General features: G+C 43.0%; 1 protein-coding gene across 1 annotated transcript in view; it reads left to right on the forward strand.

Moving 5' to 3' along the window:
• The window catches only part of LOC311046099 (collagen alpha-1(XI) chain-like), a 135,426-nt gene that overhangs the window by 58,023 nt on the left and 51,118 nt on the right, over positions 1 to 26,285 (forward strand). Inside the window, exons 17-39 of the mRNA XM_084058223.1 lie at positions 978 to 1,031; positions 1,443 to 1,496; positions 3,230 to 3,283; positions 3,732 to 3,776; positions 4,986 to 5,039; positions 5,147 to 5,191; positions 7,515 to 7,568; positions 10,353 to 10,397; positions 10,921 to 10,974; positions 11,166 to 11,210; positions 11,581 to 11,634; positions 11,731 to 11,775; positions 12,885 to 12,938; positions 13,283 to 13,390; positions 14,868 to 14,921; positions 19,261 to 19,314; positions 19,886 to 19,930; positions 20,949 to 21,002; positions 21,610 to 21,654; positions 22,284 to 22,337; positions 22,465 to 22,518; positions 24,028 to 24,081; positions 25,763 to 25,870. Of these exons, the coding sequence (XP_083914349.1) occupies positions 978 to 1,031; positions 1,443 to 1,496; positions 3,230 to 3,283; positions 3,732 to 3,776; positions 4,986 to 5,039; positions 5,147 to 5,191; positions 7,515 to 7,568; positions 10,353 to 10,397; positions 10,921 to 10,974; positions 11,166 to 11,210; positions 11,581 to 11,634; positions 11,731 to 11,775; positions 12,885 to 12,938; positions 13,283 to 13,390; positions 14,868 to 14,921; positions 19,261 to 19,314; positions 19,886 to 19,930; positions 20,949 to 21,002; positions 21,610 to 21,654; positions 22,284 to 22,337; positions 22,465 to 22,518; positions 24,028 to 24,081; positions 25,763 to 25,870 (1,287 nt within the window). The remainder of the gene's footprint in view (positions 1 to 977; positions 1,032 to 1,442; positions 1,497 to 3,229; positions 3,284 to 3,731; positions 3,777 to 4,985; positions 5,040 to 5,146; positions 5,192 to 7,514; positions 7,569 to 10,352; positions 10,398 to 10,920; positions 10,975 to 11,165; positions 11,211 to 11,580; positions 11,635 to 11,730; positions 11,776 to 12,884; positions 12,939 to 13,282; positions 13,391 to 14,867; positions 14,922 to 19,260; positions 19,315 to 19,885; positions 19,931 to 20,948; positions 21,003 to 21,609; positions 21,655 to 22,283; positions 22,338 to 22,464; positions 22,519 to 24,027; positions 24,082 to 25,762; positions 25,871 to 26,285) is intronic.

A 26,285-nucleotide genomic window follows, 5' to 3' on the forward strand; every position in this document is an offset into this window, starting at 1 on the left:
TGTTTTTGCCGTGGGACACTGTCATGCGACTAAGTATAAATCAGGCCTTTACAGTCACATCCTACACTGTAGATACTGAACTGATTCTCTTATCCTGGGGGGCGTGACAAATAAACAATACGAAAATGCGAATGTGAATATTGCATCAAACTATTCATACTGTAACTAGACCATACCCGTGGGGGGATATGCGCACATAATTTGGCAACCCGGGAGCCAGCGAACACAAAAACGCTAATAAACAGCTGACATTTGGGGAAAGTGAAAAACGGGCTTTGCTGTTCCGTGCACATGGTAATGGTCAATGGCTGTGTGCAAATTCAGATCAATTGCTCCAGCCACTGAGGAGAACTGGGTAGAACAGATTTTGAGCTCACTGCCAGAGCTTTGTTGAATTATAGGAGGATAGTTGATGCCTCATTCATACAATTTGATGTCTCGAAAAAAATACGTTTTGACTTGTTTTCAATGGGAGCGGTGCATATATTACACTATGATAGAAATGCCAGCAGCGTGCTGAGGCGCCCAGCGTCTATTCCACGCTGTGTGTGCACGTCTGGTGTTTTTATCTGATCGCTGAGTTGAACATTTTTTCCCAAATTTGGGCGTTTGGATGAGCATTTTAAGATGAGCACCGTGCCTTGTTTTCAGCTGGTAAAAAAAAGCACTTTAATGGACACAATGGCCTAAGAGGCGTAACAGTGGAACCCACACCGTGCAGACAGATGAGCTCATGTGTTTTATTTTAGAACATGGCACTACCGACCCAGCGCCGCACCTCAGCTGCTCCCTATCACCACCGCCGAGTCGCCCGCAAATGTCACAACATCATGTCGATTTTAAAACTCTAAGCCAGTCGTATCGACGGCAGCATCTGTATCGTGTTTTAGTCATAGTGATCTTCCCAGGGTGATTGGACATGGTTCCAGTGTGATTGCCGTGTGTGTAGTCTGATGTGACGTTTGTGTGTCCGGCAGGGACGCAACGGAGCCGACGGAGCACGAGGCATGCCAGGAGAGTCGGGAGGCAAGGTATGAGGGAACCCCCGTCACTGTTGCTTCTCTTTAACATGTGTAGAGTTTCACTTCTGAGCCAAAACTAAAGAAATGAGAAGATATCCACCATTTGTAAAACAAACAAAACTAAAGAAAACGGATACAGTACAAAGTTAAAACAACTTGTACTCTGTAAAGGATGGAATGAGAGCTTAATGTGACAGATATTCAGGTTTTGTTATCGTGACTAGAACTTCCGGAAATTATATCTTTGGCAGAATTGGTATGTAGCATTTTGGCAAACAAACAATTTGGTGTGCAATCAAGTTCTGCTACCATACAGTTCTGATACAGTAGAGAATGATGCACTAGTCTAATATAACATATAACATCCTATACCTATATGACTGTATGTTAAGCTATGTTCTTGTCCTTGTGGTGTTCCAGGGTGACCGTGGTTACGATGGACTCCCTGGTCTTCCTGGAGAGAAGGGACACAGAGTAAGTAAAAAAACAAAAAAGTGTCCTGTCAAACGGATTTGCCAAAGATGCCTTGAACCCTCACACGGTTCATCAAACGGTCTCAAAATACTTTCAAAGGACGTTTTAGCAAGCTATCAATCGAGTGAGCTTCAAATAAACAGCCCTGTTATTTTTCTCATCAAAACACCGTGCTCCCTGACGCCCCGCGGCATGGCCCGTCCTTAAACGTAGGTTCAGGTTTGATTGGCAGCTTACAGAAGGCCTCCCATCCGTCTTCACGTGCAGCACGCTCCAGCGCTGAAGGACATTATGAAACGCTGAGCCAATAGCACTCAACGATAGGATCTGACCCAGTTATGTATAGCCGGGTGGGTCCACAGCCCTTTGCTTTTGAACCCGGGGCCTCTGCAGGAGCAACGCCCAGTGCTGAGTTTGGAGTTTTTCGGGGTGGAATTCAGGGCCTGTGTTGAATGTAAAAGAGGCCAAAGATCACAGAGAGAGTATTTCTAGACGGGCTCTCGTTGCTAATCCGATGCTGAGTAATTACAGGGCAGCGGAAGGCGGGCCAGCGTGCGCACACTGTTAGGCCTACACTACATATAGTGGAAACAGTATGGGGACAAGCCAAAGGGCTGCAGGCCAGATTCAATTAAAGGCGTTTATTTCATTTTTGGTTCAATTCTTTCTGTGTATATACTTGATTTTTTTGGGTATGTTTTACTTTTCTTTTTTTTTCTGCACTTCAACCTACAAACTTTGTGCAGTGTAATTAGGTGTCCGGTTCCCCTTTGATGTCACAGGATCGAGCTTGTGACCTAGCTAACCTTTAATTAAAAGAATTTAAGCTGCAATCCATAACTTTTATTTGTGATAAAAGGTTATTTTGGCCAATCTGTATATAGTGGAGCATGTTAATACAATACAACTATCATTACTGCGGTGGTTGTAGTTGGTCTGCTTGGCTCTTCTATTTAGACATACCGTAATATCCTGTTGTCGGATGGGACCGCTACTGTTTGGGAATTAGTATTGCATGAAACTCAAAACCCAGTATACAGTATGCCCAAACAAGCTTTCTATATTAGCTCATCAGTATACATTTCAGTGCCCACTGGCATGGGGCTCCCGGGTTTGAATCTCAGTTAGGACATGAAAAGATTGCACCTTTAAAATAAATACATAATTAACCCATTAAGACCTGGAACGCGTCTGTGTCACTTTAGATGTCTTTGGCTATTCAAAAATAGCAGATATACAAGCTCATAGCGCGGCACTCGGTGCAATCTTGTAGATCTGCTATTTTTGAAAAATCGTGAAAAAAAAAATTAATAATAATATTCAGTTGAAAGACACTGCCCACTAACAGCCTTGACATACTGTGAATGCTGCCTCTGCAATACAGCGCAAGTGCAGTCACTATGTTTTTGGACACATTCAATTTGTATTTATTTGTCTCAAAGGTCAAATCAGCCTTCATGATTTCGGGGGATAAACAATGACCTTATGAACAGATGTACAATTCGCTTATATACCGATTATAACCCATTTGACTGGCCAATTGAAACACTTTAACCCATTCATAGTGCAGAGTTACTACACTTTGGCTTTCTAGGGCAGAATACATGCAGTGCATGTAATAATAATACACCTACAGTACTGTCATTTCTGTTCAGTAAGCAGAAAGTATTCACCAGTCATGTGAAAACCAGGAGCAGATCTGAAGATTGATCTCTCTCTGTCTTTCCCCACAGGGAGAGCTTGGATCTACGGGCCCTCCAGGACCACCAGGAGAGGACGGTCAGAGAGTGAGTACTACTTCCTTCTATTTCTCCTCGTCTGTCTGTCTGTCTGTCTGTCTGTCTGTCTGTCTGTCTCTCTGTCTGTCTCTGTCGCTTTGTCTGTCTGTCTGTCTGTCTGTCTGTCTCTCTCTGTCTGTCTGTCTCTCTCTGTCTGTCTGTCTGTCTGTCTGTCTGTCTGTCTGTCTGTCTGTCTGTCTGTCTGTCTGTCTGTCTGTCTGTCTGTCTGTCTGTCGCTCTGTCTGTCTGTCTCTGTCTGTATGTCTGTCTGTCTGTCTGTCTGTCTCTCTGTCTGTCTCTCTGTCGCTCTGTCTCTCTCTCTCTCTCTCTCTCTCTCTCTCTCTCTCTCTCTCTCTCTCTCTCTCTCTCTCTCTCCCTCTCCCCCTCCATTCGCATCTTCCCCTTTAGGTCACTTTGCATTCCTTGAAAAACCCACACTTCCTCTTTCTGTCCACAGGGTGAAGATGGACAGATCGGGCAGAGGGGTGTGGCTGGAGAGAGCGTAAGTGTTGAGGGGTGCTATCTATATGCTATGTGTGTGTGTGTGTGTGTGTGTGTGTGTGTGTGTGTGTGTGTGTGTGTGTGTGTGTGTGTGTGTGTGTGTGTGTGTGCGTGTGTGCGTGTGCGTGTGCATGTGCGTCTGCGTGTGTGCGTGTGTTTGCGTGTGTGTATGTATCCATGTGCATATGTGTGCATTAGGTAGACAGGTAACAGGCCTATAATGTCAGTTGATCATAATGTGACTGCAGTGTCTCCCCTGGATGTCTCCTGTGATCGGCAGCTTCAGACAGGCTAACACAGCAGGGTCCTCATGTTAAGAGTATAGAGACATTGAGGAAGAATGGCTGGTGTACGAACGTGCACACAGACACAGCCACACGTACCTACAAACATGCACACACACATGCAGCCTGGCGTGTGTGTACACACACACACACACACACACACACACACACACACACACACACACACACACACACACACACACACACACACACACACTCCAGGCCGCGTACCCTCTTCCTCCCCCTGACACCCATTTTGACAATTACTTTACCAGAGGGAGCCGCCCTCCTCTCTACTTGCAGCTCTGGTAATGACATTCCTGTCCACAGGCCCGTCACGTTTGTAATCTCAGCCCCACGCCATAGCCAAGCTGGGGAGTGGATAATAGATCGGCGGAAAGAAATAGCTTGAGAATGTAGTATGTGCTCACATTACTCATGAGAAGCAGCCACATTCTCGCCGGTTCAGACCAAATGGACCATGGCATCGCATGAGAAAACAATTGCCGCCGCAGCACCAAAATATCATCTGTCATTTAGTCAACTATTTGCACACTATTTTTCCCCCATGCCCTGTCCATTAGACAAAAGTGGGCAGTTAGTACTTGTGTATATTTAGTTTGTAGTAGCGTGTACCGTGTAGTTAACATTTACAAGTGGAGACAGCCTCTACTTTCTAGACCTGCTAATGCAGTTACCAACACTGGCCACACGATGTCAGTGTTTTACAGACTAGCTTAAATAAATACAAGTTGCTTCGGTGCCATTGTCAACTCTAGATCATCATTCATGACCCTGTTATATCACCTAATCCTATTTCACAAACAAAACATGTTAGTACAAGGCGCAGCCAACTGTAGCTTACACTTTCTATTTAGATACAAAGTTGTCATGATTTGTAACTTGTTCTAATGTTTGTGGCACAGGGTCCTCGAGGTTTGCTGGGCCCCAGAGGATCTGCCGGTCCTAATGGACAGCGCGTAAGTACATCTGCTACATGACTACATGAATGCTGCTACTCTTCAGAACCTATCACTCCCGCTACATGTGTTTGTGATATCTCACTATTGAATTCTCATCTCCACAGGGTCTCCCTGGGCTTGACGGCCAATCTGGTCCCAAAGGAAACATGGTGAGAATTACACTAGCTAAACATACTCTTGCACGTCACTCATACTTAAAGTATGACAGTTTACTTTTCCAAACAGGGAATCCTCTGTGACACCTCTCTCTGCATCAGCCTAGCAATCAGTGCAGCAATTTGGACCTGAGGCTGATCTGAGGTCACTGACCTCTGACCTCTTATGTAACCTGGAAAAACAGCAAAGGTCAAAGTTCAGTTGCCGATCATAGAGGGATGGTTCTTCTCATGATGGACAGCCTCTAATCATGGTTAGCATTTTTTTTTACCACAGGGCCAGCTGCAACTGACGGATAACTCTCTCTTGACCTTTAGAAGATGAACGGGTCGGCCCACTCCTCTGAACAGGCTCCAGCCACGCATTCGGCCCTCCGACAGACTCGTTGGAGTTGTTTGAACAATGATAGATACGTTTGATTGAGACGAGCATGACAAACCCACACGTTTTCTGCGGTCACAGGGTAAACCACGCCAAAGAAGCTAGCAGCTGTTGCGGGGATGCAAAACAAAAATAAAAGATCAGTTATCATACCTCCCCGGAGAATTCCCTCCTGAAGCCGGTATTGAACTCCAGGCGGTTGGCTTTGCTGCATTTCTCAGTAACGATCACTGAAAGACGACCGACAACCCACTGAATCGGGGCATTTGTTTTGTGTTTGTTGCAACAGCTGGAGCGGAGCGCTTTCCCACAGGCCTCGTCATCTTCAAGTGTGTGTATAGTTTGTGACATCCCAAATCTCAGCAGAGACGCGAACAAACCCCTCTGTTCCAGTTAGTCCTATTATTTCTAATCTGCTCCCAGATGGCTCGGCTGGTCGTGCCCCATAGCGAGTGTACTTTGGACGGGACTGCGTTTCACAACCCGAGCTCAGATCTAGACCAGTCACCGGCGTTTAGGGCTGTCTTCGATCAACCGTAGAGTAAACTTTCAGTTTGAGAAATGCCAAGAACGAAGCCGGCTCAGGGCCTGGAGTCAGTGTATCGCGTTTCTCCCTGTTTCTGGATTCCTGTTTGTTTCGCATACTTGCCTCGCATGCCTTTTAATACAGAGATCTTTTGCACTTAAGCGTTACAAGGATTATTGTTTACAGCAACAACAAGCACGACGGAGCAAGCAATGTGTTTGGCCTCCAGGCCCTGGTCAGGTCCTTTACGCTCATTGTTAAAGTCACTCGGGTAATGGAATATTTACTCATGTAGGAGAGGAAAGACAATTCGCCTCCACAGGACTGACCGATTGTTTCTTTGTCCACGGTCACAGAACAGAATGAAATGTAAACTAAGCCAATGAACCGGATTGAATTGAATTGAAACGATGATTTAAACAGAGGAAATACCGAGTGAGCTCAGTGGGTTCGTGCAGTGGGTCAGACCAATTTTGTTATTAGATTGAAGTAAATATTGGACTATATGTTTGATGAAGTTATGGCCGTAAAATGATTTTTCCATTTGACCTTGACCCAATTACACCCCAGAAAATTGGATTTGGATTTGGAGCCTTTCCTCGCAGTTCTATGTTAGTCGTTACATCCGTTTACCTGTAACCAGTGGTTCTCAAAGTGGGGTCAAAGCACCCTCAGGGTTCCTTCCTTCAAATGGACCCTTTACCGCAGTGGTTCTCAAACCTTTTCATGTCATGGACCCCCAAATTGATATGTATATGGCCGCGGACCCCCAAATGTTGAACATTTTTGCAAGATTGTTTTTTTAACTTTACCATTAAGACCTGGAACGCATCTGTGTGATTTTTAGATTTCTTTGGCTATTCAAAAATAGCAGATATACAAGCCGCGCTATGAGCTTGTATATCTGCTATTTTTTGAAAAATCGTGAAAATGATTTTTTCATATTCTTTTCAGAAAACCTGTTAGGATTTAGAAAATGTTTAGAAGAGGCCTCAGGTCTTAATGGGCTAAAATAGCAAATCTACAAGCTCACAACGCTTCGCATTGTGACGCATTGTGAGCTTGTAGATTTATTTTATCGGGCTCAAGTGGTTAAACTGAATTGAATGCAAAATTAACTCAATTAGCTGGGAACTCCCTGGTACCCCCCCAAGGATCCCTGGGGGTCCCGGACCCCACTTTGAGAACCAATGCTTTACAGGTCTGTAATTCAGAGAGTGTACAAAGACAAGTGGTCCATTTGGTTCCATTTTTGTACAGTCACTTAACTAACAAAGGAAACAAAGCTAGAAATGAAATGAGAACAATAGCCCCCCCCTGGGGGAGTGGGGTCAGAACAGTGTGTTATGGGGCCTATGAACTGATCTCTTCTTCTTCTTCTTCTTCTTCTTTGTCTTTGTTCCCTACAGGGTCCACAGGGAGAGGGAGGCTCAGCCGGGCAGCAGGGCATCCCAGGTCCACAAGTACGTTGTGTTCTTTTCATTGGCTTGATCTCTCTCTCTTGCTGCCTGTCTGTCTGTCTGTCTGTCTGTCTGTCTGTCTGTCTGTCTGTCTGTCTGTCTGTCTGTCTGTCTGTCTGTCTGTCTGTCTGTCTGTCTGTCTGTCTCTACCTCTGTCTCATGGTGTGTCTCTCTCTCTCTCTCTCTCTCTCTCTCTCTCTCTCTCTCTCTCTCTCTCTCTCTCTCTCTCTCTCTCTCTCTCTCTCTCTCTCTCTCTCTCCCCTTCGTTTCATGATCTTGATCAATCTTTCACTCCCTCCTCTCACTTGCTGTCTTTTGCCCTCTCTTTTCTCTCTGTCTTTTGTCGTCCTTTTGTTCTCTCTTTCCTACCCTTGCCCCCGTCCCCCCCCCCGTCTCTCTCCATCATATCTTATTGCCATATCTACAGTATTCTGACCTCAGATGGTCGTTTACTCTTGTGTTTCTCCATGTGTTTTTCTTGTCCCTCCCTCCCTACACCCTTCACTCCTTAAATCTAGGCCACACCGTGGGGCATCCTGTAACAGAAGGGTGCAACCCAGTGGGTCTAGAGTTTACAATTTGCGTGCCAAGCGCTAAGACCGTTGTAACAAACAAAAACATCCGTCCTGCCCCCCCGCCTCGTCATCTTGCACATCTATGTGCAGATTGCCCAGTCCGCTCCATGGCTCCATTTTTGGAGTGGAGCGTTCAGTGGTGGAAAAAGTAGTCAAATGTTTCACTTAAGTAAAAGTATCAATACTGCAATGTTGATAATAATTTGTATCTGCAAAGTAACTAGTATCTAAAGTTTTAAAATAATTGTAGTGGAGTAAAAGTACAATATTTGCCCCTGAGATGTAGTGGAGTAGAAGTAGAAGTAAAGACAATTGGAAAAGCTCCAGTAAAGTAAAAGAACCTTAAAAAATTGTACTTGAGTAAATGTACTTAGTTACTGTACACCACTGGATCCGAGCGTTAACATAAAACAGCATACCCCATATTGCAGCCAGAGGTGAAGTCCCCATTGCCAGGTATAAAGTCTCAGACATGTTGATGCTCACAGGCTGGATGGAATGGCACAGTGCCACTGGAAAGTATTAGCACCCACCCAGCCCTCGCATGATGGTGCACAGGTTGGAGAAATAAGTTGTTTTTTCTTAGTCATACCTGGCTTGAGGGCTGGTCCAATGCTTCCCAGTGAAGTCATTAGTTGAAAAGAAAAATAATGTGGTAATAACGTGGTCTGCTAGCTTGCTTCATCTGTTTGTAGGGGCGGACGTGCAAGGCCTCTTGTACAGTAGAGAGAGATGTCTTGCACATGCAGTGGTGGAAGAAGTACTCAGATATTTTTACTTCAGTAAAAGTATCAAGACCACAATATAAAAATACTCTGTTACAAGTAAAAGGCCTGTGTAAAAGGCCTTGACCTTTTAGACAAAAGCATTATAAATGTAACTGTGTTGTTTTACATTCTTTTGCCTAATACAAATTTCAATCAATTCAATCAATCAATGTTCAAAATGTTACTTGAGTGAAAGTACAAAAGTATTGGCATCAAAATATACTTAAGTACCAAAAGTAAAGTACTAAAATGTTTGAAAATAGCAGATCTACAAAGATCGGCCTATGTATAAAATAGGGCTGAAGTGGTTAATGTATGTTTATAATATAATTATCTATATCTGAAGTTTTCACAGTAATGTATGTTTATAATATAATTATCTATATCTGAAGTTTTCAAATAATTGTAGTGGGGTAAAAGTACAATATTTGCCTCTGATATGTAGTGGAGTAGAAGTAAAAGTATTGAAAATTGGAAATACTCCAGTAAAGTAAACGTACCTCAAAATTGTACTGAAGCACAGTACTTGAGTAAATGTACTTAGTTACTTTACACCGCTGTCTGTTCGTGGGGTGGATGTGCAAGGCGTCTTGTACAGTAGAGAGACATCTTGCACATGTTAGACTTTACATTAACCAAGTTCAACCCGGCATCACTGTTTTGGCCATGTTGTTGTACAAGCTCACAACGCATAGCGATGTGACTCAGTGTGGGCTTATAGATCGGCTATTTTTGCTATTCGTCACACAACAAAGTATAGGGCTTACTGTAAGAGGGTTTTTAAATGCTATACTTCTTAAGTTTGTGAAGGGTATTTGGGGGAAAGGAATTACCACAATTTGCTGAGAGCAACTTATTCAAACTGTGTGAGTGAATCATTCAATACTAAAATCCCTTGTTCTCCATGATCAATAGATTCACTTACCCCTAGGCCTAGAGACCTTATAATGTGGAATTCATTGCAAACTGTTTTTTCCCCCAACCTTTCATGTTGGTTTAAAAAATCTACAATTATCCTGACTGTCCATCACTCATCCATAGTATACTTTATTATTATTATTATTATTATTATTATTATTATTATTATTATTATTATTATTATTATTATTATTATTATTATTATTATTAGATTGATCTACAGTATTTTGTCATGTGTCTGCTCCCCCAATGTGTCCACTAGGTGGGGCTACTTAGCAAGCCCCTTGTGTTTCTTTTTTGTGTCTTCTTCTGCACATCCTTACTGAAATTGCTCAGTATCATTTAGCTATTTTATTTGCACAAAATATGTAAATAACACAAACAAACAAAACAAAACTATCTAACTAACTTATGACTTTGAAGGCTTGATTTCCTCATAAGATCCATAAAGATAAAGAGACCATAGCTCGGCGAGTGACTGGTCGGTGTGATATACAGTAACTGATGTATTTATCTTTGTCTTATAGGGTCTCGTCGGTCCTCAAGGTCCAATCGGGCCGCCAGGAGAAAAAGTAAGTTTGAGGGGGAACCCGGCCCCCCTTCAGTCCCTCACCACCACCACCGCTCTCTTCCAGACCCCCAATAAGTGGATTTTTTCAGTCTAGACCTCATAAGTGATCCAGCAGATACACTGCTCTTCAAACCATAGGCCAAACACACACACACACACGCACGCACGCACGCACGCACGCACGCACGCACGCACGCACGCACGCACGCACACACACACACAAACAATTCCCACACACATGAACAATTCCCACACACGCCACATGCATGCTCAAAGGCTGAGGGCCGTTCCTGCACAAGTACTTACATTCTCTCAGACCGCATATTTACTTAGTGGTTTTTCATCTGTGATTTGTAGAATGTTTTGTCAAGAAGAGTCATGATGCTCTGCTCGTACTGAGTGAGTGAGGTGTTGATCTGCTGGCTGAAATAATATTTACAAAAACAGTATCGTACCTTAATTTGCTGCTAGCTTATGATCTCTATTCTCTCTCGCTCTTTCTCTCTCTCTCTCTCTCTCTGTAGGGACCTGGAGGTAAACAGGGTTTACATGGACTGTCTGGTGCTGATGGTCCTCCTGTGAGTAGCTCTCCTTTCTTTTCTTGATAATTATCACCCACTTTTTCACTTCTGTAAGCTTGTGATGTGACAATAAAGTTGATTCTCATTCAGTCATAAAATCACGAACCATAACACGGATGAACTTGGCTGACCGTCTGACTGGCCGTCTGGTTAATGTCTCAATATCCCTTTTTTGACCTTTCTTTCAGGGTCACCCAGGAAAAGAAGGCCCCGCCGGGGAGAAGGGTGGAGTCGTAAGTACACACATACATACACACACGCAAGGAAGCACGCGTGTGCATGCACACACACACACACACACACACACACACACACACACACACACACACTTTTTGGATTTGGATTAGCTTTCGGTGATCATTATTGCTGGAATTTACTGATCCAGAGAGAAACCGAGGTCAAATAGTTTACTCCATTGCATAGTACTCCAATATGCCTTTGATATAAAAACGATATGGCCCTCTTGTATTCTGACATAACACTGTTTACACGATAGTCGTGTGAGCTTGCTATCTTCGCTATATTCAAGATGTTTTGAAATCAAATCAAATCAATCAGTCCGTTACTCATTTGTTCTTCTTTCTTCGCTTTTTAATCTTTCAGGGTTCTTCTGGTCCTATGGGATCCATCGGCTACCCAGGACCCCGCGGTGTGAAGGTATACCGACCGCCCACTTCCTGTCATTCTGACTCTCCTGTCGTCCTTTTCTCCTCCTGAACTCCTGGTCTGACTTTGCTTTTTTCTTTCATCCAGGGCGCCGAGGGCATCAGAGGCCTTAAAGGTGGCAAAGGAGAAAAGGTAAACATCTCAAGCACGGCTGACACATTGTCGTTATTTGTCCACCTAAAAGACAAATCTTTCTAAAAGAAATGTCCGCTCCATAGTTGTAATTCCTGTCCAGATGAACCCTCAGATGAATCCAGTGTGTGGAAACTCCCTTAAAGGCCCATCAGGGCAGCTATTAAGGCCGTGTACTGCTGAGATGTAATGGAGTGTAGAACATTAGGCTGGAATGAGACTTTTTGTAGCCCAGCTAGTGTCAGGAGGGGTTTGGTCCAATGCCATTGTTTTCCTTGGTCCACGCTCCACGGAGGTAAATGTTACAGCACTGACTGTCGTAGAACTTTCCCTCAGTCAACAGAAGAAAAACTAACAAAAGGAAGCTCTTCACACACAACATATGGTGACTAATACTGAATATATTTATTATTTCTCTGTAGCCACACACACTTTATCACACCTAATGCTTGAGTGTCGTGTGGGCACAAAAATGTGGATTTGTAGTCACGTTTAAAATGAAGTATGTGAGAAAGATTAACGTCAGTATATATCATTTAATGTAATAAATTAAACTTAAAAGACGTGTGCGTGCACTGTTAGTCCTTCATGGAACCACAGCCTTGTTAGACTTTGGAAACTGCATTCTGACTTTTGCCCAGCAGATGTCAGAAGAGCCGCATTCTGAATTACTGTATTTGTACAAAGTTAAGTTCATTTGTTCGGCCACCAGGTGTCAGTACCTATCCTCCCTGAGGAGTGCACCACACAGACTTAAAGTGTGTTTACCTTTTTTTGTGTTTTCACATTTGGTTCCATTGACTTAAAACGTTGAAATAATTCTTCATCATGGCTAAACAGACACATATGTTGCTGCATCAGACCTCATATCACTCTGTCTTTCTTCACTTTTGTGAAACTTGCCATAATATGATGTTAAAGGGGTGCAATACGGATTGCAGCAGAAATTCAGCTATTTTCCCATCTCCCTTTTTTTTTTAAAGAACTGTATCCTTTTCAAGTTTGACAATTTCCCCTGGCGTGGATCAGCTGTATTGCCTGAGATCTTCAGTTCCTTTCATCAGGTGTAACGCGTACTGATGTGTTTTTTATTTTGCTTCATTCTATAGGGAGAAGATGGATTCCCTGGATTCAAAGGTGACATGGGTCTCGTGGGTGACAAGGCAGGTCTTTTTTTTAAATCTTCTTAAGTTCTATTCATAGGATGTATTCCATGGCTGGTCTTATTGACTAATGTTTGAAGACATAATTCGTTTGTTTATTTAGTTCCTATCATTGTGTTATTCTGTATGATCATTTTCCCTTTATTGCGATTTATTTTAAATAAATAAATAAACATTATAGTTGAGTTGAACTGAAAGGGAAATTCATCTAATGAAATGCAACGTCTCATTTGCATAGACCACAGTTACATGTCCACGGGCCAAAACTGGTCCGCGACCATTAGACTGATTATGCATACACAAAGCAAACCTGACAAAACCTGTGTTGTTGTTTGTGTGGGCAGGGCGAGGGTGGCGTACTGGGCGTCAGAGGAGAGGATGGACCTGAGGGCCCCAAGGGGAAGTCTGGCCCCAACGGTGAGATCGGCCCCATCGGAACTGCCGGAGAGAAGGTAGACATACCCCCCCCCCCCCGTGTCTGATGAATGAAAATACAGCCTACAGGGCTTTCTATTTGAAGCAAATGTGACTCTTTTTTTTAAAAAACCTCAATGATTCATATCCTGTTAGACATAAAAGAAAAGAAAGAGAATAAAGAATATTCCCAGGAAATGGGAAATGTGTGGCTCTTGAGTTTGTTTTAGAATTTAGATTAATGACATTCTCGCCGCACACTTAACCACTGGTGCAACTAGACTTTGGTTTTCAGCGCAAATACACACGGTGAAATCGTGAGCGTTACGTTAACTTTGAGAGACTTCAAATGGACTCTCAGAGTTAAATTAGCACTCAGGATTTCCCTGTACCATACTGATATCCCTCTTTGTGAATTAATTGGATGCAAGGGATATTCACATTTTTACATGTTATAGCCAAATACCAGATGTTATTATCCAGACAGCAATAGCGGAATAAGTCCAAATCGCTAGACTGGCAATGTTACAAGCAGCCAATGATAAAGAGTGCAATATTCAGAGTCATAGCAATCCAGCAAGTGCATTTTTATAGATTTTTCACTGAATCAGCATAAAGCTCTTCAGGTGATGAGTATGCTTTAATACTGTACAGTGTTGTTTGAGTTGCTGCCGGGGTCCCTTTTGTAACCAAGCCAGGTTCATATATATATATATAGGCAGCGCTCTGCTCACTTTAGTTTAATAGCATCAGGTCCTGTTGCAACTTGGCAGCTAGAACAAAGACCAGCTAAGTGTAAGACCAGTGCTCCGTCTAGAAGCACTCATTTCCTTTCATCTCTATCATCTGAACTAGTTGGGCTCTCCGAACACTTGCAAGATTTTCATGTGGGCCCTGATCCAGAAAAAGATGAGAACCGCTGCTGTATAGTGATGGTCACTATACTGTAGTTGAAAGCTGTCGCCAAATGTACGACTGCTGAGCTATTTCGGAAGGCGAGATATTACCCTTTGAGCTTCATGCTGTACCACTTGTCAACAAGTAGTGGTCCTAATTGATCTAAAATGGTAAATGGTAAAACCAGGATCTAAATGTCTCAAGAGAAGAGCAGGGAGACCGACTATACAACCACTGCAGTTGTGTTAGTTAACATACTCTACCCTACAGATTGGTTAAAATAACGTTTTATTCACTAAAATAAGTTATGGATTGCAGCTTTAACATCACAGGGGAAGGTCAGACCAACTATCCAAGCAAAAGAATGACCACAGTGAGGTCACTTCACAGCCCCAAAAACCCCAAAAGAGATGATGTCAGGTTCATAAACAGGACTTTAGAGTGTTGTCCCAGACCAGAGCCCTCTGTGTTCTATTTCCAAGTTTACTTTATTTATGTATTTCTTTTTACAGTAGTGCTGTAAACTTTACTGCTGCCTTAAAACAGGTCTCCAGTGAAATGGAAAGAGAACTCACACGTCTTACTCATGTTTTATTCTTTCTTTGTCTCCTCTTATAGGGTAAACTTGGTGTCCCCGGGTTGCCTGGATATCCTGGAAGACAGGGGCCTAAGGTATGTGAGCACAAAATGAAAGTATCTGTGTGTTATGTGTACAGTATGTATGTTTGCGCATGTGGATGTCTCCACACAGGACCCAAGGGGAAATATCGGCTATTTTCACTACTTCTTAAACATTCGTTTTGTATGGAATTTCTTTGATTTTTATTTTTATTCATTCATGAAAATCCTTTGTTTTTAATTCATGAAAAAAATGGGAGATTTGTTTTTGAAAATGTAGGAAACCAAAAAAAAAAGGGATTGTGTGTGTGTGTGTGTGTGTGTGTGTGTGTGTGTGTGTGTGTGTGTGTGTGTGTGTGTGTGTGTGTGTGCGTGTGCGTGCACATGCACTGCATGCAGTCTTGTCTCAGTGAGTCTGCCTCCTCGCCCATGCACATTTAAACAACCCGTAATCCCCGCTGTCATTTAAAGTATTACAACAGCACACCATTTGGAACAACAGATTTGGCACTGCTGCCCTAGGGCTGTGCATCTCACCCTGTGAGACTGATTCGATACGCATATTGATGACAGACAACACAAGGAGAGAAACACAATGCAAAAGGAACTATGGCTACTATTAAACAAAAAACCCAAATAAAGGATACTCGACCTAACATACTTTGCTGATGAACTGAAGCCTACATTGATCTTTCTGTGATTTCAGTTAGTCAGTGAATCATCACACCCTGATCACAACTTATGATAGATACTTGAGGGAACATTCCACAACAACACCACTCACAAACAGAGTTTATTGTTTTTTTGTTTGTTTTTTTCATTTTATTTCCTTTTTTTTGCTAATTTACTCATTCGGCCACATCCCAAGTCCCCTTGTACTGTAGTGCATTTTGCTACTGACTGCTACTGGTTGGTTTTAGGGAGGTTGTTGGCGAGTACGTGTCTCCTCCGATACATGTGACACCGCCAGTCTGGTTCTCTTCACCTGACTCTTACTAATTACTGTATTGTAATGCATCTGGAGGAACACGCTATTCGTTTGAGTCGCATCACCCTCCTCACCTGGCTTCCCACCCTTGGAACACAGTCAATGGGGTTCGTTGGGACGTCCGGCCATGCCAGATGCACAGTGGAGGATTTGAACCCCTAGTCTCTGCGGTGGACCCCGCAAGCAGAGTTCCTCTTTCAAACAAACAAGGACGATGCAAGTCAGAGGTGGAAGAATGATGCCTACTTGTGGATTGGGCCTTTAAGAACATGCATGTTTTTTCCTGATATCTGCAGATTCTCTCTTGCACACAGACACGCACCATCCGCTCACTTTTAACCCACCCACTTACACAGTGTGTCCCCGGGGTTAATTGTATACATTTTTAACTCTATTTATACACTGAGAGTGTTTAAACGCAGGTTATGGTTTACATTTGCCCACTCTCAGAGTTAAACTAACACTGAGTATTTTACTGTGCACACCGGCCCAGGTGGCACCACAGGCTGGGTCACCCACCATCTGCTAGAGACATCAGGTTTTCCTACCTCCTTGCCTCCGTCTAGACACTATTTAGCAGCCTTACCGTAGCGTCTAATCACTGCTGCCTCCACTTACATCAAGATGTGCTGTTACAGCTGCTCTGTCCTCTCTGCCGCTGGCAGTGCTGGCACGCGGCTTGGCACATAGCGGTTATGACGGGTCAGGTGCACACGTGTCCAGATAAGCCAGTCTGTGTCCCCGCTAAGTCTAGAAGAGGATACGGTGTGTCAGCGGGATTTCAGTCCAGAGTGGTGGACGAAATGAGGACAAGGGACCTAATCCAGACAAACTTTACAAAGGAAACGGTACAAAGAAGTTGGCCGGCACTCCCTGGGTCTTATAGTGGAACTCTGAAAGTGTCACAAATGAACAAAGGGAGTCGGAAAGTCTCTCAACTCTCTTTGCACGTCAGTGAATGGACACTGTTTCACTTGTTTAGTGAAAGGGTAATCGTCCACTCTATTTTCCACCTTGCAAAACAAGGTGCTCATGGGAGACGAGTGCACAAACAGACATAGAGGGAGAGAGAGAGAGAGAGACTGTGTGTGTGTGTGTGTGTGTGTGTGTGTGTGTGTGTGTGTGTGTGTGTGTGTGTGTGTGTGTGTGTGTGTGTGTGTGTGTGTGTGTGTGTGTGTGTGTGTGTGTGTGTGTGTGTGTGTGTGTGTGTGTGTGTGTGTGTGTGTGCGTGCGTGCGTGCGTGCGTGCGTGCGTGCGTGCGTGTTTGCGTGCATGAGTGTTTAAAGGTATCTAAGATCATTTTCCAAGATATTCTGGTGTTTGTTTGCAGAAAGATGCTGGGTAACCACATCAGTAATTGCGATTTGCAGCCTTTGCATGCCTGGGACAAAAAAGTCCTTTGCTTCTATTATGTGAACGGAATTCCAATGAAAATGTGGCATCAAAATGATAGACGTGTAACAATTACAGCTTGGCTTGATGTGAGCAAGAAGGCACCGTATCGAAAAAAAACCTCCCTAGCCCCCTCCAGGTGGGCCTGCTCTGTCCATGGGGGGTTTTATGAGCCCCCTGCGTTCTATCGCTGTCTGTTAATCACATTCCTCCTTCTGTGTTAATTCCAGGAGCCATTTGCATTAGCTCTGGTTGGTTGTCTTATCGCTGTGGCTCAACTCAGGCTTGTCCAGTGTTGGTGTGCAGTTCAGTTTTCCATAACCGCAGCACTGTGTGAAAAACCAATTAAGCATCATAGAGCTTCCTCCTCTCAGCTGTGTCTTCACAGTGTTTCCCTGCTTGCTTCTTGTTATTCTGACCACGCTAGCATAGTGAGTGATATGGTGGTGGCCTTGCTCCCGTGGAACACTCATCCTGTCATTAACCCCATTAACCCTGCTATGTACCAATGTTGGGCATGTCATTATCTATATCTATAAATTCCCAAAACGTACGTGTGTGTGTGTGTGTGTGTGTGTGTGTGTGTGTGTGTGTGTGTGTGTGTGTGTGTGTGTGTGTGTGTGTGTGTGTGTGTGTGTGTGTGTGTGTGTGTGTGTGTGTGTGTGTGTGTGTGTGTGTGTGTGTGTGTGTGTGTGTGTGTGTTTTGCAGAGCAGTGCACGAAATGTCTGTATCTGTCTGTCTGTGTGCGGTTCTGTCTGTCTACATTTTACTGCACTAGAGAGGTTGAGCTCGAGCTTGACAAAGTATAATTCAGGTTTAAGTGGTTAAATGCATGATATCAATCAATATGCATCCGAAATGTAATGACAGTACAGGTCGGTGCATGCGACAGGTATGTAGGCATGTACATGTGCACTCGCCCCATCACCGACAGGCATGTGCACACATACAGGCACACACATGCATGCAAAGTTTCAAACCTCAAAACTTGTCACTGTCGCCGTGCACTCACAAAGCCCTCCGTTATCGTTAGAATGACGTAAATGCTTCAAGTCGAGTCTTTTTCTTACACTTCTTTTCTCCTTACTAACGCTGCGTAAAGCTGAGGCTGTGCCGGTAAGCTGCTCGCTTTGTACTACTCTTTTATCCAGTAAAAGTGCAATCATAACAGTGATTGCACTTCAGTCAGACCTTTTTGTCTGACTGGCAGCCTAGTCCGTATCAGAGGGCACAGTCTGTGTTAACACCCAGCGGCCTGAAATTGCTGATGGGTATCAAAGTGGATCTGTTGTTTTGCCAATCCATTGTCTTTATTTGCTCACACTGTCAAATTGATCGGCCAACTTTGCTTTCCTAACTGTGCTAACAAGCTTATGCTATCGGTGTCCGTCTATGTGTCAAGAAACCACTGAAAGGTTTCTGGAAGGAGACTGTCCGTTTGGGTTCATTTGAGGTATTTGATTGGGAAACAGGGTGTCCATGCAAGCCTGTAGTCCCTCACGCTTGACTATCTCTTCCATGTTCTCCGAATGCCCTGTAAAAGTTGAGAACAGGAAGCTGACATCTGCTCTTCAGATCAGAAGGGTGCTTACAAAATATATTCATTAATTGCCATGTCTGCTAAGCAACTAGTTAGCTAGGCTCCAGCTAATTTGGTTTCCAGTAGGACTTACACAACTGCACAAACTAAACAGAAGTAAGGGGAACGTGGTACATCAGCTTTATTTTGTACTTATTTTTAGAGCTCCCAAATAATGTATAGACTGTTTGAAAGCATTTAAAAATTGTGAGAGCCAACTGTACCAGCTTTTGTGTGGTGGTAGGAGTTCTCTGAATTTCGTCATGAATTATTCTTGGTCATTCATTGTTCAGAGGGCCGTTTCACCCCCTGTGACTATTTGCAGCAGCTGTTGACGTGATGACATTGGACAGAAATGATGCGATGCACTTGCTTTCCCCCCATGACAGCTCTCTTAACATAAAGTCTCCCTCTTTCCAACTTTTTCTTTCAGGGTTCCGGCGGCTTCAACGGCTTCCCAGGAGCAAACGGAGAGAAGGGAGCCAGGGTGAGTCCCATTTAATTTCCTGCCACTCTCTCCTCGCCTGTAAAGGACACGTCTCAGGCAGACTTCTGCCTCTGCCTCTATATAGCGTTGAGGTCAGAGGAAGCCTCATTGTCTGCATGCAGGAGAGGAGAGGAGAGGAGAGGGCAGGGGAGCGGAGAGGACCTGTGGATGGAGGAATGAGAGGAGGAGGAGGGTAGAGTGTAGTTGGTGAGGAGACGAGCTGTTCTGGTGTCTTTCAGATAGACGCTGAGAGGCAGGCACCCCTGGACCCAACACGTCATGAACATGACAGGTGGTTCAGGGGCCTCTGGGTAACTGCTTACATGGCACTTTGATTATTTATTTTAAAACACCCCCCCCCCCCCCCCCCCCATCGCCCGTCCTCCTTCACAGATGGAGCAGACTGTTTCATCCCTGACTCAGATACCCTCCGTGTGTTTTTTATAAATGAAAGGCCCCTCAGCCTAAACTTCTAAAAAAGAGAGAATGTGTCTGTGTGCTATTCTCATGAGTTGAGATTTTTCCTATTTCTTTTTCAACTAAAATACTTTATTTTTTCTTTGTTTCCCAGGGAATTGCCGGGAAGGCTGGTCCCAGAGGCCAACGAGGCCCGACGGTAAGAGATATCACCCAGACTGAAGCTTTTCACATCAATAAGTCATGCGCTATTAGGCACTGCAAAAATCCTGAGGCTTCATTTAAATAAACACTCTGGATTTTACAGTGGGTTTTACTATAACTAGTGAGCTCTTTTAATGTTATGGTTGTGTGTAGGCACGTAACGATATACTCAACTCACGATACAATTTGAATCACGATACTAGGTTCACAATACGATTTTTCACGATTGTTTTAACACAAAATTAGTTTCCAGACAAACGACCAAAATGTTTTATTTTATTTTATTTCTCTCTCTTTTTCATTTTTTTTTTTTTTTACAATACTGTGTTTTCTCTTATCCTCTTTTCAATGCAGTAGAAAATGACTGAATTTTTTTTTTTTTAACAATTCTCTTACAAAGAGCCTGTATTTTCTTTTTTTCTGCTGTTTGCATCGCCATGATGCTTTTTTTAAATCGATTTGAATTGTCACCATTTTGAATCGATTTACGATATATCGTTACATGCATAGTTGTGTGTTTTCTGGGGAGTTTGTGTTCTGGGGATGGGTTTGGAGTAAAGCAATGTGGGGGTGGGAGGGGGAGGGGGGGACACTTTAATTGTCAATCCTTACAGAATAGTTCTAATCGGATGGTGCAGAATTGTGCTGTAATTAGTAATAGTATAATTAATCATTCTCTCAGCGAGTATTAATGGTTGTATTGTGTCAAATCGTCTCTGTCGGGTGGAAACCTCATATGTCATATATATATACCTCATTATGTCCAAAACTGTTACTTTTCTGGATTCAAATAAAAAAAATAGAAAAAGCGGCAGATCTAGAAGCTCAAAACGCGTCGCTTCACGCCACATTTCAAACTTGTGGATCTGCTACTTTTGTGTGACTCTGTAGTATGATCAAGTAGGGCGTTAACTTACGAAAAAACACAAAAAGTTAAAATATGGAGATAAGAGGTTTCTTCCCAACAGTAACGTTAAACAGCATATATCACATACGTATTGTGTCATTTACAGGGTCCACGGGGTGGGCGTGGTGCCAGAGGACCCACAGGAAAACCTGGTGCAAAGGTGAGCGGCCACAAGCCAAGACCACTTTTCACTTAAATGTACCACAAATACAGAGGTTCTGATGCTACTCAGCACTCATAGTGTTTTGAATACAAATTATCTCAAATCTCATATTCAAATTAGACCGTTGTTATGCACATCCATGTCCAGATTAGAAATACCGATGCGGTACGTAATTAGCCAGAGAAACTGAAAAGCAAAGCAAAGAAAAATCAGTAACTGACATAAATTGTCTAGATGCTGCCTGGCTAATATGCATACGCCAGATATCATACTGTATTTCTGTTTCTAATCATTTGGATGAGGCAGTCCTCACTGTTGGTAATTTTATATGACACTGCAATCAATTCTTATGAAGGATAATTAAGTTCCCATTGTCACATCTGAAGAGAAATGAACGCGCCGACTGCACCTATTCAAATTACAGTAGCTTTGTGCACTGTCAACAGCACTCTGTGGTGTACAGTATAGCGTCTTAGAACAAGAAAGAGAAGATAATAACACATGAGATGAAACTCTTATCGTCCCCATGGGGATGTCAAGACGTCTTCATCATCTCCCACCGGATACCGTGTCCATAATGTATGAACATCCTCTCTTTCTCTAGGGTACTTCAGGCAATGATGGACCTCCTGGTGGGCCAGGGGAGAGAGTGAGTACCACCACACCTATGTCTATTATTATGAGTCATGCCGTTGTGCCTTTACTTTGTTTTAAAGTGAAATAACTTCAGACTCGTAGTGTGAAAGCGGTTTTGCTGACTCTCAATATTGGGGACAGAGATGTATTGTTATCTTTGTTAGGGAATATTGCTTTTGTGATATGAAGAAGAACACAGGATAGAAATGAATTGCTTTTCTACATAATTATGTTTTTTGGGGGAAGGGCAAGTCTAGGATTTGTTTGGTTTTCTAGGACTAGTAACAATGTATTGGTCAATGGTTCTGCACACAATAGTATATCTTTTTGCAGAGGCCATCTGAGGTATTTTCCGCTGAAAAAAACAAATTGCTCACTCATGCATTCAACAGTGAAAACACTGGCATGCTCAGCGTGTGGAGTATACTGTAGGTTATGTTTGTAGCCTATACAAGGTGCTCTTGGAGGGGAAAACAACCAAACTTGCATGAGAGGCCACTTCATCAGGGAAACTCGCTCTTGTTATCTGAAAGTCAGTGTTAATAGGTATTACTTTTTTTGAAATAGAATGATGATGAACGTAAATGGGCAGGTGTTTTTATTCTAATGATGTATTTCAAACTATCTTTTCTTTTCCTCAAGGGACCTGGAGGGCCTCAAGGCCCAGTCGGTTTCCCCGGACCCAAAGGACCCAACGTAAGTATATCTCCAGTGGACCTGTTCAGTGTCAGCACTTCCTCCACAACGTGTGAAACATTGATGAGTACGTCCTGTTGACATGATGTCTCCATAAATTGTGTGTGTGTGTTTGTTCATGCTTCAGGGACCACCAGGAAAAGACGGACTGCCTGGACACCCAGGGCAGAGAGGAGAGACGGTGAGTGAGTTTAAATCCTACGGGCATTGGCCCCCCGGGGCATTGGGCCCGCGGGCATGGAGAGAATGCTGGACTTGCATTAGTGTGAATACGCAGTCAAATCAGCTCAATTAATTTCATTCTGAGAGTGTACACATGGAACCATTGGCAGTGGTGTAAAGTAACTAAGTACATTTACTCAAGTACTGTTCTGTACAATGTTGAGGTATTTTATTTTACGTTACTGGAGTATTTCCAATTTTCAGTACTATTACTTCTAATCCACTACATCTCAGAGTCAAATATTGTACTTTTACTCCACTACAATTACTTGAAAACTTGAGTTAATAGTTACTTAGTAGATTTTGATAATGACTACTTTCTACTTTTGGTACTTTAAGTACATTTTGATGCCAATACTTTTGTACTTTTACTCAAGTCAATTTTGAATTACGGACTTTTACTTGCAACAGAGTATTTCTACAGTGCAGTATTGATACTTCTACTTAAGTAAAACATGGGAGTACTTTTTCCACCATTGGTGGTTCCACATTAGAATGAATTTGAATAAGATTGCCAAAGCACACCATGGTTCGAATACACAACACAAAGGGCAGAGGAATAAGCCTCAACGTTGCTAAAGAAATGGCTTATTATTACTGAAATGTTGCCAGTTAGAATCGATGAGATCAGCGGTCAGAATCTGCCAGAAAAATTAAATAAATAGCAATCTTCGCCTACTGTTAAATCACCCTGGCCTTGAGCAAAGGTCCAGCAGCAGTCAGTCAGTGGGAAGGGTGATTGCGTTGTTTATATCTGTAACGTTTTGCAGCAGGGAACAGATGGCAAAAGCCATGGGTTCTCAACTTCACTAACTGTGTACAGGATGTTTCCAATCATAGAGACATGCTCTGTTTTATATTGTCTCTGTCGGTGGGGAAACTTACTTTTCCACGATTAAAATTCAAAAAGTAGCAAAAGTAGCAGATCTACTACTCTAGATAGGGGCACGGTGGCGCAGTCGGTACCCTAGGTGGGGTTGGCGAAAGGGCCAACTCTGTGTGGAGTTTGCATGTTCTCCCCGTGTCTCCTAGGGTAGTTAATACCCTCACAAAAACATGTAGTAATCCTGGTCACTATACTGCCTCCCCCTGGTCAGCCGGGGCGCCTGATGGGGAAGGGAACTGGTTGGAATAACGTGTTCCTTCCACGTGCTACGTCCTACCGGGGAAACTCCCCCCTGTCAGATGACAAGAAGGTCAGTTGGCTCTCATGCATTGAAGGAGGCATGAGCTCGGCCCTGGCCTCCCTAGGCTGGTGGGGGGAGTGTAGTGCCCAGGATCACTTAGCAAATTGGCACCGGGTGAAAAAAGGGTTACAAAATCGAGGGATAAAAATTATATATATATATATAAAAAAATTAAAAAAAAGTAGCAGATCTACAAGCTCAAGCTTTACTGACTTTTAACATGTCGTGCAAATGGTGAACATATACAGTAATTCCCATTTGTTTTGTTTTTTTCTCTTCAGGGATTCCAAGGAAAAACCGGACCCCCTGGACCTGGAGGTGTGGTTGGACCTCAGGTTAGATTTACAACTCTTCTACTGCTCCTTCCTCCTACCTCATGTCCACATGTCCTCACTGTGTGGGTCAGCTGTTATGTAGTGACATAAGTCAGTGGTTCTCAACCAGTAGTGGTCCTTGAGGGGGTTCCAGGTGGTCCCCAGCTAAATGATGGAGAGTTGGTAACCAAATGGACCCTTATAGATATTTAACTCTTAACACATTGGGTGCCAAAACCGTATATATACGGTTTTTGCAATACTTACATGGAGTGCCAAAACCGTATAAATACGTTTTTTGAAAAAAAAAAAAAAAATTCAAAAATTTTTTTTTCCAATTTTTTTTTTATTTTTACCTTCTAAGCACCAGGAGATATCATTTTCCGAAGATTTTGACTCCAATCCACTTTCTGGTTAACTTATGACTTCAAAAGCCTGTATCTCGGCTCCTAAAAAAATGGTTAAAAACCCTGGCACTCAGTGTACTCTGTTCTAAAAAAAAACTGGCACCCAATGTGTTAAGAGAGTAAAATTATTGTTAAACATCTGCATTACTTTATTTACAAGAAGTCTACACAATTAGAGAATTTAGAACGATTGTTATTTTGATCAGCGTTTTGCCTGTTATCTCTCATATGGTACCAACATCAATACAGCATGACATTGTGGACAAAATCGTATCCAACGATAACGAGATATTTTAATTTTGAGGTCTGAGAGGCTAAATCTCATCAAGCGGTGGTCCGTGGTTCAAATGCCGAATAAATAATGGACCTTGATAGAAAAGGGTTGAAAACCACTGATGTAGTGACATACAGTAAGTGAAGGCTGGGGCTGTAGCACCGAAACACCAATGCAGCTCATTGGAATGCATCACAAGGCATTGAAAGTATATGACATCAGTGATTCTCAACCTTTTTTGCGTCAAGGACCCGCAAATTGACACACATTAGCCCAGGGACCCCCATTTGAAAAGATATGCCAGAGACCCCCAATAAGAGACGATTGTTACGGCTCTAGTAGTGATTCTCAACCATTTTAATTTCAAGGACCCCCACTTGGACATGCATTAGGCTACGGACCCCCATTTAATGGCATTTCTATCTCTGGGACCCCAATTTATATTATAAAATCAATGTTAATTTAACTCTGAGAGTGTACAAATGGAACCAAATGGACCCATTAGGGTCCATTTGGTTCCATTTGTACACTCAGAGTTACAGACCCATAAGGGTCCATTTGGTTCCTATCCATCATTTTGCTGGGGACCCCCTGGAACTCCCTCAAGGACCACTGGTGGTCCCCGGACCACTGGTTGAAAACCGCTGTCTTAGATGACATATCTATGACATAATACTCAAAATGTGTTCAAGGTTTCAGCCAGATCCGAACCCTATTGACTTCCATACAGTAAAATGTAAGTTAAATATTTCGAAAAACATGGAGGTACATACAGTACTAAGTTAGCCTACTGGCAGTGTGCATATAAAGTTTGCCGATTTGTGAGATTATTCCCAGACAAACACACAGACAGACAGACAGACAGACAGGCACAGGATATAATGTACAGCTAGCCTCCTACAGAGCTACAGTGTAAAAATGGACTGCACAACGCGTACCACATTTGATATGACAGGCAGACCTACTACATAGGCATAGGTCATTCATTGACGCTGACGTTTCTTTGTGCCGTACCTGACAGGGTCCCACTGGAGAGACCGGACCCAGTGGAGAGAGAGGGCACCCCGGATCCCCGGGTCCCCCTGGTGAGCAAGGTCTCCCTGGAGCTGCAGGAAAAGAGGGAGGAAAGGTAAAACGGGACTTTTGATTTTTTTTTTGTGTTGTCTATGTGCCTGTAATACACTGTAAAATCCTCACTGTTCATTTATCCATTTGTAACTCCGCGAACGCACAAATGGCACACATTTGTACCCCTCTCCTAAGTTAAATTACCATTGAGGATTTTACTGTGTGGTGTTATGGCATCAGTGTGAAGATAATGAATAAGTGTGCATTGTTGGTTTGTTCCCCTGTGCTTTCTGTATTCTATCTTATTAATTGGATTTGCATGTTTTATACATATTGTCCAGTGTATATATAATTGTTTTGAGAATTACCGCAATATAAGCAAAACAAAGTTTTATTCTGAAATCAAGTTACAGTATGTAATTAGAGCAGCCACCATCTCTCAGTGCAGTTCATTTGAACATGTGAAGTACAGTTAT

The sequence above is a fragment of the Gymnoscopelus microlampas genome, assembly GCF_963454915.1.
Source record: "Gymnoscopelus microlampas genome assembly, chromosome: 5".
NCBI classification, from domain to species: domain Eukaryota; kingdom Metazoa; phylum Chordata; class Actinopteri; order Myctophiformes; family Myctophidae; genus Gymnoscopelus; species Gymnoscopelus microlampas.